Consider the following 12365-nt stretch of genomic DNA (forward strand, 5'->3'; position numbering starts at 1 on the left):
GAAGCTTTGCTTTCCTGCGTATGTGCCAAAAGTTGTGTTTCTGCAGTAGATCGGGAGAGTTGGTTTCTCTTATAAGTGGTGTGATGCGGAAATCTGTCTATAGCTCAGTACATTTAATTCAGCAGATGACTTCACAGTAAAATGTAATTTATGTCACGTTATTATGTTCATAAAAAGTTACAATATAGAATTAGTTTTAACAACCATTTGCTGATAGAGCTTATACATTCCCCGACACTATAGAACTTGCACAAAGTATTTCTGTCAATGTAAATGGGAAAACATCTCGGATGGTCTTGAGATAGCATAATATAAAGATCAAAAGGTTTCTTAGCTGTTTTAAGCTTCTGATCGCTCAGCTGTAGGCTTGCCAGTCCTAAGTATCCGCAGCTGAAGCATTCATAGGGTTGGACTTAGGAAATCCTGAAAACTTTTAAGATAATAAGTTGTTGTTTCTTCTGGGGTTTTGTTATGTCTTGGGGATACTTTTACTTCACATTTAAAAGTTTTTCTTCAAAGACATGAGGACTAGAAATGAACAGTGATTTTCTGGATAAAAATTATTTATATAAATTAGATGATAAAATTTTAACCATAAATTCAACCTCATCTGAATTCCACTTAACACAGTCTAGCAATATGATTTTGATGTTGTTCCTTTTGGTAGCTTTAGATGCCATTTTTAAAGTAAGAAAAACAAAACTGGAAAACTAACTGCAAGTACTGGGTTTTGGGGGGTCTTGACGCTAGCATGCCCAGATTACTGCCAGAGAAGCCTGTGCTTCAGCCTGTGAGCTCCCTCTGCCTCTGTGGAGGCCACGTCCGGGCAATACCAAGAAACACACAACTTTGGGTGCCTTGCACCTCTATACGGCGTCATGCCGGGGGGTGGATGTGTGTCCGATCAGTGCTCCCCGCGGAGCCCTCAGACCTCGTGTTTCTGCAGCCTGGGCTCCAACCAGGGCACGTATGAACAGGTCTGGAGCCCAGAAGATTCACGATGCAGTGAAACCTGCCCAGAGGTGCTGGATGGGGGAGTTCTGTCACAGGTCAGAGAATACCACGGCGAGAACAGCCCCAGAGACACCCTGGGGCTGCTGCACTGTGGGAAATAGGAAAATAAACGATAAAGATGATTGCAGAGGATTGCACGTGCGAGAGGCATGGCTGAGTAGCATTAGCAAAAGAAATAAAGTAGAAAGCAAAAGGCTGTTGTTTCGTTTCCCCCATATAAATGATGTCTTGTAATCTTTTATTCGGTGGGCGGCTACACGTGACAGTGTTTCATTAATAATTTATTTTGCAGCTGAACACTGTAAAGGACTGCAGATCTCACCAGATAAAACGGCTGTATAATACTTCTCTCAGGCTGTTCTTTAATACGCCTGTCCTAGCTGATGTCATCTTCAAAATACAAGGTACGGTACCCCCGCTCCTCTTGACATGGGCACCGCTGCGCCTCCGGCAGTTATCCTCCCTGCAGGAGAGTGGGAAATGGAGGGGACTATTTTCTGTTGTGTCAAAACTAAGAAAACGTATACGCTTTGCTATCACCGTGGAAAGCAGTTTTTGCTTAGAACTGATGCTTGTCCCTATGGATGCTTTACAGCAGCGTCCGCTCTCAACGTGGTTTGTCAGAGCTGAGCCTCTGCCGATGCCCGCTGCCTGTCACCGTAGGCTTTGTGCCTCTCTGATGCGCGCGCACCCCTGGGACGCTTCGCAAAATGAGGGATGTGCTGCGGGAAAGGCTCCTGCAATGGCATAGCACCAAGGCAGCAAGGCTAAACCAGGGGCTGCATCACAGGGGACGGTGATTTTACTTTAAAACTTACTTACCTCGGCCGTGTTCCCACCTGCACAAGCACCAGGATGTATCCAAGGGCTCTGCCCAGCATCAGATCTCGGAGAGGCATGGACTCCGGTGGCCACGTCCACACTCGTTGCCCTCAGTGAAAAGACCAGAGATGCTGGTTATTGACTCCTGACCACCTTCCCTCTGTCCGTCTCCGGCTGGCGCTGGCTGTGGATGTGCCTTTCTCTACTCTCCAGAAGCTCTGGAGCCTCCACACTCCTGTGCCTCCTTAGGCTTTATTCACTGTCCTTCTTCCCCCAACATGGGCATCCCTAGAAATGCAGGTAGATGTGCTAGGGTTTTGATGACCTGCTAATGTAGGTACCATCAACACCTGCTGTGTTTTACTGCCCTTCTAGGTGCTCCCGTACGGATCTTCATGTTTCTGTCAAACATCTCTGCAACTTCTGTATGATAGGTGACTCCTTATGAAAGCAACCTGCAGCCTTGCAGGCACCTAGGTTAGACCTGTCTGTTGCTTAACCCTGCAAGTGTGAAAAGAAACATCTAAATTGTTGTTTGTTTGGGTTTTTTTTTTAAAAAAAAGTTTGTTGAGATGACGGTAATTATCTAGTCGTCTTTGTGGCCAGGATTAAAAAGATGTGGGGGAGCAGAGGTTGACTTTCCATGCTGACTTGTCTGTAACGGACTGTTAAGTTACAGAGGTCGTTGGTGGCATTGCATAGGTCTGCTCACAAAGATGGCAAGTGCTCCTCTGCAAAGGCACGGGCAGGAGCCGTGCCAGTGGAACTGCCTTTTGCTCCCTTTTTATCTGCAAAGCATGTGCCTGGGTGCACCAATATGCTGCATTGTCACGGTTGATTTTTTCTGGAAATTAAATGCATTCACCCTTAAAAGTAAAGATACAGGGGGAAAAAAGTGCTGCATGCTTTTGTGAGAATAAGAACGAGATGGTTTTTAAATGCTAATTATTTTCTTGATTTGTCCACACCCACCCTTCGTGCAGAAATGGTCTTTTAGGATTAGACAATTGTTTAATTATTTTCAGCTGTAAATCTCAGAGCCAAATATGAAGCATTAATCCCTCAAACATAAGCACACGAGGACAAGCAGATTCTTTCTAGATGTTCTGTTTAATACGCAGAAAAAACAAAAAGATCTTTGAAAATGAGAACAAAATACCGATGCTGAGTTTAATGACATGAACAATTCATCTCTGTGTTCCAAATCCTGAGAGAGGCTTTGTGGGAAGTTGATGAAACCATACCACCACTATATATTTTACAGAAAAAAAGTTACTGCCAAATGGGTTGAACAAGTATTTTTTAAAAAGTGTGCTTATCCACTACTAAAATGTGAACTGTTTTCCTAATAATTGATAAAACTTCCAAGCCTTTTTCTCTAATTCATCAGCCACAATAATTGTATTAAAATTAAATAATTACTAAGAGAAACTGAAGGCTTCAGTCTTGATCAGGCAAATACATCTTTAAGTCTTCAACTAATTCCTTGAATATTGGGGGTTGCTTTGAGCTTTCTAGCTTACAAAAGTACGTGGGAGCCATTGGAAATGGGAGCCCATTATGTCTGTGTAAAGACTCATAACATGACTGAACCTCCTAATTAGTAGGTAAATAATCCAATTGCATGCACTTACAAAACTGCATGCATATCTTACACCACGTCTGCATCGTGTGTTGCTCGTGTTACGTGTGTAAATACATAATACCATTGACGTGTTCTCTCTATATAGAAATACATACATTTTGTATGAAGCTTAGACAATTTGGAATAGAAGCACAGGTGAACAGAAATAGAACAAAAATGAAGAAGTGCAGATGTCTTCAAGGAATTAGGCAGGTGGCAGGGTTGTGGTTAAGGAGGAAATTAAGACAGTAGCTTCTATATAAGCATTTACAGTATATTTATCTTGCATGTCAGTTGATCTGCTTATTATAATTTTGATTAAAACATTAATATCTGACTGTAAGTCCTCATTCTGTCTTTGGTTGCTGTCCTGGCTGGCAGGTGTTTGGCACTTTCTTGCACACAGGACTGTTGAGTTCACTGGACTCTGCAGAAGTCTGAGTGTCAGGGCTGGCAGCTCAGGCTGTCAACATTTTCATCAAGAGCCTGTAAGACCTCTACTGCGCTGGGCTGTTAACCTTACTAGGTCGTACAAATGCTGTAGTAAAGTACATTATTCACTTGCAAATATTACAAAATGGAAAAATTTCTGGAAAAAATTATCAGCATTATTTTCGTAAGACAACCATCAGGAAATTCACTTAGGCAAAATACTTAATCTGGTTAAATTCACACTTACTTAATGGATTTAACAGAATTTCATCTGCGATAATTTGCCTTTCTCTACTTCCGTGGTTATGTGAAAGTTTGACGTCTGGAACACACGTTCATTACCAGTGGGACTACTGATGAACACAAAATACCCATTTGCATAATAATTCACAGCACTCCATATTTATGCAATGGGTCAGAGGTTCAGTTAGTGTAAACTGGTGTAACTCCAGTGGTGTCAGATTTTACACTACTTGAAAGCCTGTTTTTGACTGATAAAAGTTTGCCCTGGTTGGAGCACCTGGTGTTGGGAGCAGGTTGTCATAATAAATTTAGTATTTCTTTTTGTTTGCTGGTGCCTGCTAGGCAGATGTAAACATCTGACTGGTATAACGTGAGTGTGTCATTAATTATCAGTTGGATACTGTTAATTTTAAACACTCAAATTGTTTTAAATCATGTTGAGTGAAATGAAGGCCTTCTGAGAAAATATGAGCTTTAAAATCAAGATACTACAGTGTATTTCAAATAACCGTCTATTTTGTCTTGCATCCTGCAGGTGCAACTGTACCAGCCCACAGAGCAGTTCTGGTAGCTCGCTGTGAGGTAATGGCAGCTATGTTTAATGGTAATTATCTAGAAGCAAATAGTATTCTGGTTCCAGTGTATGGGGTTTCCAAAGACACTTTCCTCTCCTTTCTAGAGTATCTTTATACCGACTCCTGCTGCCCAGGTAAGAAAATTTAAAAATACACGTATATCTGTTACTCATTTTTCCACAGTGGGGCATTGATAGAAAGCAATGTAACAGCATTTATTGCCTTGAAAAATAGCAATATTTTCATGAATAACATCTCAAGAAAGAGAACTTGTTCATATTGTGCAGTAAAAAATAAATCAATCTTATTCAAGTAAAACCAGCTGGAGGCAGAATGAGTATCACTGTTTTGTGCTTACACAGCAAGACTCAAAAACCTGTGAAATTTAATTTCTGGTCAATTACAATATTTGGAATTTTCTTTCTGCTTCAAAATAATATTGCTTTCTAATCTTAATTCTGGGTTTTATTTCAAAATTGTCATTTTGTTTAGCATATATTTTGTTAAGTTTAATATAAAGAAGGTTAAATTGCAAGAATAGCTTATTTATACACATGGGTATCTTATTTGTATGTAAAACCAGAAAAAAATATGTCAGTCAGAGTATTTGGCAAGAAAATTTGAGCTAAAGTATTCTTTGTGTCTTAACCTTTGTCTTTTTTAATGAGAAGAAAATCTACATACTAAATATGAAATATGATTTAAATACAGATAATTTTCCTTTGATGTAATGAATGAATGAATGATGGTGTGATATGTATTTTTGCTTTTGTTTTCTTTTCAAATAACTCTACCTTGTTCTCAGGTTTTCCATATGTTTCTCTTTTCAGTCTTTCTAACATTTCCTTGTGCATCAGTTTAAATATGCAACCACTGTATCATATTTTTTTAAAAATACGGTTGTTCTATTTTCTCTTTGGCCTTTTCACTATATGTTCTCGTACATGTATCGTAGAGGTTCTTTTTTGAAAGAGAAGCTAGAAAGCTAAATCCTCTTATTAATTATCACTTACTTTACATAGACCAGCAGCACTTGACGCAGCATCTTCAAGACATAGGATATTGACTACAATTTATTACACTTGCCTTCTAAAAAGTACTAACTACTCTTTTCCTGTTAATTACATAGTTTATCTGGAAAAAGAGAGTGATATAGCAAACTTATAATGATAATAATGAAAAATAAAGTGATCGACAGCAATTTGATTTTGTGTTCGTTGTTAGGTGTTTAAAGGATAACTCTCTGAAAAGTGGCTTTGAGCATCCTGTCAAAAAGGTAAAACACCTGTAACTTCTGTGTTCTTCTTTTTCAGCCAGTATTCTCCAGGCTATGTCTCTCTTGATCTGTGCAGAGATGTACCAAGTAATGAGACTCCAGCATATTTGTGAGCTTTACATTATCACACAGCTTCAGAGCATGCCTAGCAGGGAACTGGCATCCACAAGTCTCAGTATTGTTAGCTTGCTCAAAAAAGCCAAGGTATGTGTTGTATATATTAAATAAGAATATATGTGTTGACTCTAATTAGTGAGGTTTTTGTTTGTTTTTGAAACATAATTGTTAAGATTTTTTAGGATCTTAATAATTTCTCTTCCCAAGGACAAACATTGATACACAATACGTTGGTTAGGGATACCTGGTGGCACAAGGTTGGCTAAAATAGGGCCTTCTTCAGCCTTTTATTGCAGAACGTGCAGTCATACCATAATCTGTGTGATTTCCTTCATCAAGGACACATTGCAGTAATCCAGCTTAATTGCAACTTCTGCCAGAAAAGATGTGTTTTAGGCAAGGGAAAGTGCACTACTTCCTCTTTTAGTCAAAAATAAAACTGTATTATATGCATGTGGCAAAGGAAATCTAACCTGACAGAATGTTGAAATACGTAAAAAGCATGAAAAGAAAAGATTAGCAGCTGAAAAAAAGAGAGAGAGACAGTAAAGATAGATTTGGAAAACAAGAGGGAAACAAAAATGAACTGCTTACAAGTCTCAGGCAGGATATTGTCTTACATGAACAGGATTTTGGGGAGAAAGAGGAGACAACAAAACCAACATGCCACACTCCTTACCTTCCTTTTCCTGAAGTTCTGCTACTATGCAGAAGGCAAAAATTTTGAAGACTGATGACCAAAGGAGCCCCAGGGTTTAGGTCACACCCCGTGGGAGGGAGGTTTGTTGTTCATTCTTGGGTCTCCATCTGTTTAGGTATTTCCATCAATGACTTTTCCTTCATTATCTCCTACAGTCAAAACTTTATTTAGTAAATAAAACCATGTTGACAGTGGAAATCTGAAATCTTTTGACATGTGAGGTGTGGTTGTGTTTTAGACGTGATAGCTCTAAGTGTCATTTGTTTCCTTTCTTCTTGCAGTTTCACAATTCCGATTGCCTTTCAACTTGGCTTCTTCATTTTATTGCCACTAACTACCTCATCTTCAGTCAAAAGCCTGAATTTCAAGACCTTTCAGGTAATTTATCAATTACTTTTAAAACAAGAGATCTTTTTCAGTTCTGCTTACATCAGAAGTGAAGTACTGGACAACACTGCTCCTGCGTGAGAAGGCAATTGGGACTTCTTTAGGCTGTACAGTCTAGTGCAGTCCAGAGTCTGTCCGAACTGGATGGTTCACCACCCCACGGTGGGACCAGCACACGACACATGAGGAGCAGCATAGCCAGCAAACGCTTCCCCTTGTCTTTTGGTTCCTGTGCTGGTGGCCGGGTTCCCACCCATAACTGAATCGACTAGGGCAGTTTGGTCATCGTATGTCAACCCCTCCACCTTACGTATATAATTTTGTTTAGTTTGTACATTTGATTCAAGGTAATGAGTCACTTCTAATTCCTGCTCTTTAAGGGTTGGGGTTTTCTTTGAAGAAAATAAGATTCTTACAGTACTCCCCAGCAGATCTCATGAAACCAAATAACTAATGTCCATTCAAGTAAACAAACCCAGGTTCTTCCAGGGAACTGATATTTATTTTCCCAAACAATATATTTGTTTCCTGACTTGTAACTCTAGAAGGTTTTGCTCGTTGACTATGGGATTTTTCATCACCCTGATGAAGGTGATCTTGACGAGTGCATTTCTTTGACCCATGGTTTGTATTCAGACCGTTGGTATGGGGCCAGTGTATTCCAGAAGAGGATTTTCCTTATCAGTGAGCCGAAGCTCTGTTTGGTCCAAAATACATTAAAGGTCCTCTTTCCTCATTTGCAAGGCTCATATATGTATGTGTGATGATGGACGACTTTGCAATCATTATGAGCAAAGAAAGGAGAGCTAGGCCCCCCCTGCTTTATTTGGACCTAGAATTCGTCTTCCAGCGGCCCATCTGCGCATCTTCTGAAACGCCCATTTTGTGTAGCCCGATCTGAATTAAACATGAAAGAGCAGGGCACCCGTGCTGGCGGGTGTCACCCACCAGTGGATTCGGTCCACAGTGGACTCGCTTTGCTTCCCTTCCTGCTGGTTCAGGTGTCAGGGTGTGTTTGACAACACGCTGTGGTATCTTCCTCGCAACAGGGCTTTGGTCTCAACCTTGAGGTTCTCCTGAAGTTGCAGGAATCAGGTTGTCCTCTCCATTTGGTAAAGGTGGGAGCTGCCTCTGGCTTCCCCTTGGTGAGGCAGGAGAGCACAGAGACCCGAAAGCTCAGGATCACCGCAGGGCTTGATCTAGGCACATCTACTTACTCATTTTCCAGTTCCCCAGTGAGATATCAATTTATCAATATCCCTTATTAAATGTTTGGGGTTTTTTCTGCTGGGGAAAGTGATAATAACAGCGCTTCTGTCTCCATGTTGCAGTTATCCTGATGGGTATCAGGCTGCGTATGAGGCTGCCATGAAACTTATGCAGTGACGCTTCTGACAGACAGGCAGCATCACTTATCAGCATTGTCAGACCCTGCTCTGACAGCGCCCGAGTAACTCGGGGATGAGCTGTGCAATATCAGTCACCTCCCCAAATGTCTGCCCTGCCAGCACCTGGAGTCTCCTCCGTGCTCCCACCACTCGTGGAGCATCCAGGGCTGATGCAGAGCAGTACTTAAGCTGCTGGCTGTCGGATGAGATTTCGGAAGTCTCTGGCAGGTGGCTGACACCAGGCTGGCCATTTTGGAAAGCACCTGGGGACTGACTTGAGGAAAAGGGTACCACGCCAGCAGACTCGTATCCTTTGAGATTAGGTGCCCACATGCATGGCCAGCTGCAAGGCTGCAATTTGGAACAGCCAAGTGGCTTTCCCACAGCTGAAAGCTTCGGGAGCAGCCCTGAGTTTTGCAGAAGGCAAGCGGGAGGGCACTGCCTGCTGCCCATCATTACTGCAATTTCCCTGCCCTCGGCCCTCCCCAGGCTGCAGGGCTCTGCTGTGCCTCGGTCTCGGCCGGCTTGGTCTGAGCCCCTGCAAGGACCAGGCAAGCACCGCTGCCGGCTGCCTCGGGAACATCTGGGGTAGGGGGTGAAAATGCATATTTCTGCAACGGCAAAGGGCTTCCACCTAAATAAGATGGATACAAACTCTGCTCCGTGATTTCGTCAGTGACAAAGACACGTGCAATAAAAGACAAAAATCTTGCCGCATCCTCACCTGCTCTCCCTGCCTTGCTTTTTGGAATGATCTTGAGACAAACTGTTGGCACAGGGATTGCAATACCCTCCTTCATAGCGTTGCAGCGTAGCAAAACCCTCGCAGTTGATGGCCACCTCTGGTTGTCTTCTAAGGATGAAGCCTAGCCATCTTTAGGATAAGCTCTCTGCTCTCTTTAATGAGTATTGCATTTATTTTATGCAGTAACTTCTTTGTTGCTAACTTAATAGCAAAGGAACGTCGTGTGGTAACTCTTCTGTCCGTACTCTAGTAAGATCTAGGCAAAATGGACAGCCCTCGTCTTTCCTTTCCTAGTGGTATTTGTATCCTTAATGCTTTTTAACCTCTTTTGAATACTTTTTGCAGCCTGTGCACTTGTGCTGTGTGTTTGGATGTTACATGTAATCCCTTTATCGCTTTGTTTAGTGGAGGAGCGCGATTTTGTAGAGATGCACAGATGGCCTTCCAATGTGTACCTGAAGCAGCTTGCTGATTACAGGAGCTATGTCCACTCGCAGAAATGCCATTGCACAGTCATGTAGAGAGGCCTGAACGTCCGCAAGGTGCGTCTCGGCCGGGAATCTCAGACTGGGAATTATACGGAGTATAAACATCATGTCGAGAGCAAACCAGACCCTGATCTCCCCGGGAACGCCGGATGCCACGCTGGAGTGCACTTACTCGCGTTCCTTGCTTCGATAGGAAACCACTCCGCTTTTTTCCTTGAAGCACTGAGAAATGGGACATGAAGATTTCTTTCAAGCACAAGGCTTTCACACCCACAGGGATTAAACGTAGTACGGGACAGTGTCGTGACTGTCATCTGTCCCCCCCCTAATTTCCTTATTGGTTATTTTATGGGTCTTCATGGTTATTTTTGGCTGCTAAAAGGGCATGTTTGGCTGTTGAAGACAAATTGTCTTGTAGACCCGTGCACAATAGGAGCACGGTAGCAGTGCAGGGAAGCTGAGAAGCCAACTCATGAGTTCTTTCAGTATTTCAGAGTGCAAAAATGTACCGCAGCGTCTGTGGGTTTGCAAAGTAAAGGGTAGGCTTAATAAGCATTTTAGTAACTACTCCTCTCCTACTTCAAGTTAAGTCTGCAGTGCCTTTTGCTGAGATTCTTGCAGTCGTACGAGGGGGTATGTTAATTGCACAGGAATGTCTATGCACCACGACGTTCTCTAGTGCCTCCCAAAAATATAAAAACTGAAATAACTTTTCCTCCCAAAAAACAGGAGGAGAAAGTCCCTTTTAAAAATCTGTAGAACATCTTTGTTAGCGCGGTCACACCGTATTTTCCCCACTAAGGAAAAAAGTCAGGAAGAGCTAAATCCGCTCGGCGCACGCGCGTGCGGTACTGGTAGGGACCGGGCGGAAAGGGAAGGGGGCTGACAGCCGTTCGCGGGTTTTGTGGGAGAAAATTCCCTGGCACTGGTGACCACGTTGGGAAAAGCGTTTCTCGTAATCCCAGGTCCCCGCGGGCAGCATAAATGCCTGATGTGGTGGTCGTGAGGGAGGTGACCCTCATGGGTGCGCCAGTCCTGTGGGGAACGCCGGCTTTCGTAATGGGACTTTGAGCTCGACCCTCCCCAGTGGGCACCCAGTTTAAATCGAGTTACCATCATATGCTTATAAGCTACAGCGTGGGAGACAAACCCGCCCAGGCTCTCTGGCTGCCCGGACTCTTCCTCAGACGCAACAGATGAATCCTGAGCATCGTGACGAGGGCGACCCGAGCAGACGCTGTTAGAGTTTCCTGGACCCCAGTCATTCACTTGTCGCGCCACTAACTTACAAGGCTGTAGTAAAAGAACGACAAAACGAACCCAGCCTTTACGTAAGGCATTCACCTGAGCGTAGATACCTTTCCGTAAGTGAAATTCCATTGAGGAACTAAACCCTTCACTACCAGCCTCGCTGTACTTTTAATTCTGCTTTGCCAGCTGCCTTGAATTCCGGTATGTAGCCTGAGCCTAGAAGGGCAAAGAAGAGTCGCTGAAAAAATGTATTTCGTGTTTCCCCAACGTCCACGGCAGACCATCTCAAAAGTACCTGGAAGCTGCAGCTGTGAGATGAAGACGGAGCAGCAAACTAGTGGAGCGGAATCTTTTTTTGCTCATCATCATTGGGTTTATATTTCAATACGGTTTTATAGGTAAATTGTTCTTTTTGCATCCCATGCTAGAGTCGTAGGGATTTTCCTTTTTTTCCTGTTGATATTTCGCAGAGGTTGAGAGGGTATTTCCCTTCCTATTTTTAGATACAAAAAAAAAAAAAAAAAGAGCTTGTGACTCAGCTGGGTGCTGCAGGCTCAAAATTCTGAGGTTGGTTTTCTGTAAGAAGGATAAGTCTTTTTTTTTTTTTTAACTTTTCATCAGGAGATCCTAAGGGTCTTCAAAAGATGAGATATACGTATCCACATCTTGCATATAAGGACTCTGAAATACAGAGCGTTACACTGCTTTTTCAAGATCACTAAAGAAAACTGAAAATGTTAAAGAAAGAAAAGAGTAGGAAAGTAATATGTATTGAAATTAGATGTGAAAAAAGGCCATTTCCTCCCATTATAGTAGAACTTCAAAATTTTAAGCGTAAGTTAACTGGATAGACATGAACAAAACTTAGAGTTTTTTGAAGCATAAAGTCATGAACAAAAATGACCACACAGCTGAACTACACCTTGCCTGGACACCTGATAGCATCCTCGGTCACAGCATGTGCTTCTACCAGCAGCCAGCCAATTATCAAAAGTATGGGTTCTATGCCTCATACTGACTTCTTGTACAAACCCGGTACAAAAGTTGTGTGAATGTTTGTCTGCGTTGCATGTAGTTCTACATTTTTAATATTTTGAAAGCTTTCCCAGGTTCTTTGCTAGAAGTTAGTCTGTTGCCAATAACTTCAGTATAGGTAACAAATAACAAAATACTATTTTTAAGGTTCGGAAAATGTTTTATAGGCATTTAAAAATAGGCTAATGGAAATACAAACACTTTATAGCCAACCAAGAGAAATATTTTGCTATTATGTATTTTAGTCAGTGGTAACCACAGGTTTTAT

General features: G+C 42.3%; 1 protein-coding gene across 1 annotated transcript in view; it reads left to right on the forward strand.

Moving 5' to 3' along the window:
• RHOBTB3 (Rho related BTB domain containing 3) overlaps nt 1–11508 on the forward strand; it is a 29579-nt gene extending 18071 nt beyond the window's left edge. Inside the window, exons 8-12 of the mRNA XM_075527402.1 lie at nt 1307–1418; nt 4671–4844; nt 6024–6190; nt 7085–7181; nt 9729–11508. Coding sequence (XP_075383517.1) covers nt 1307–1418; nt 4671–4844; nt 6024–6190; nt 7085–7181; nt 9729–9844 — 666 coding nt within the window. The 3' untranslated portion in view covers nt 9845–11508. The remainder of the gene's footprint in view (nt 1–1306; nt 1419–4670; nt 4845–6023; nt 6191–7084; nt 7182–9728) is intronic.
• The last annotated feature ends 857 nt before the right edge of the window (nt 11509–12365 follow it).

Source organism: Mycteria americana, chromosome Z, assembly GCF_035582795.1.
Source record: "Mycteria americana isolate JAX WOST 10 ecotype Jacksonville Zoo and Gardens chromosome Z, USCA_MyAme_1.0, whole genome shotgun sequence".
In the NCBI taxonomy this organism is placed as follows: domain Eukaryota; kingdom Metazoa; phylum Chordata; class Aves; order Ciconiiformes; family Ciconiidae; genus Mycteria; species Mycteria americana.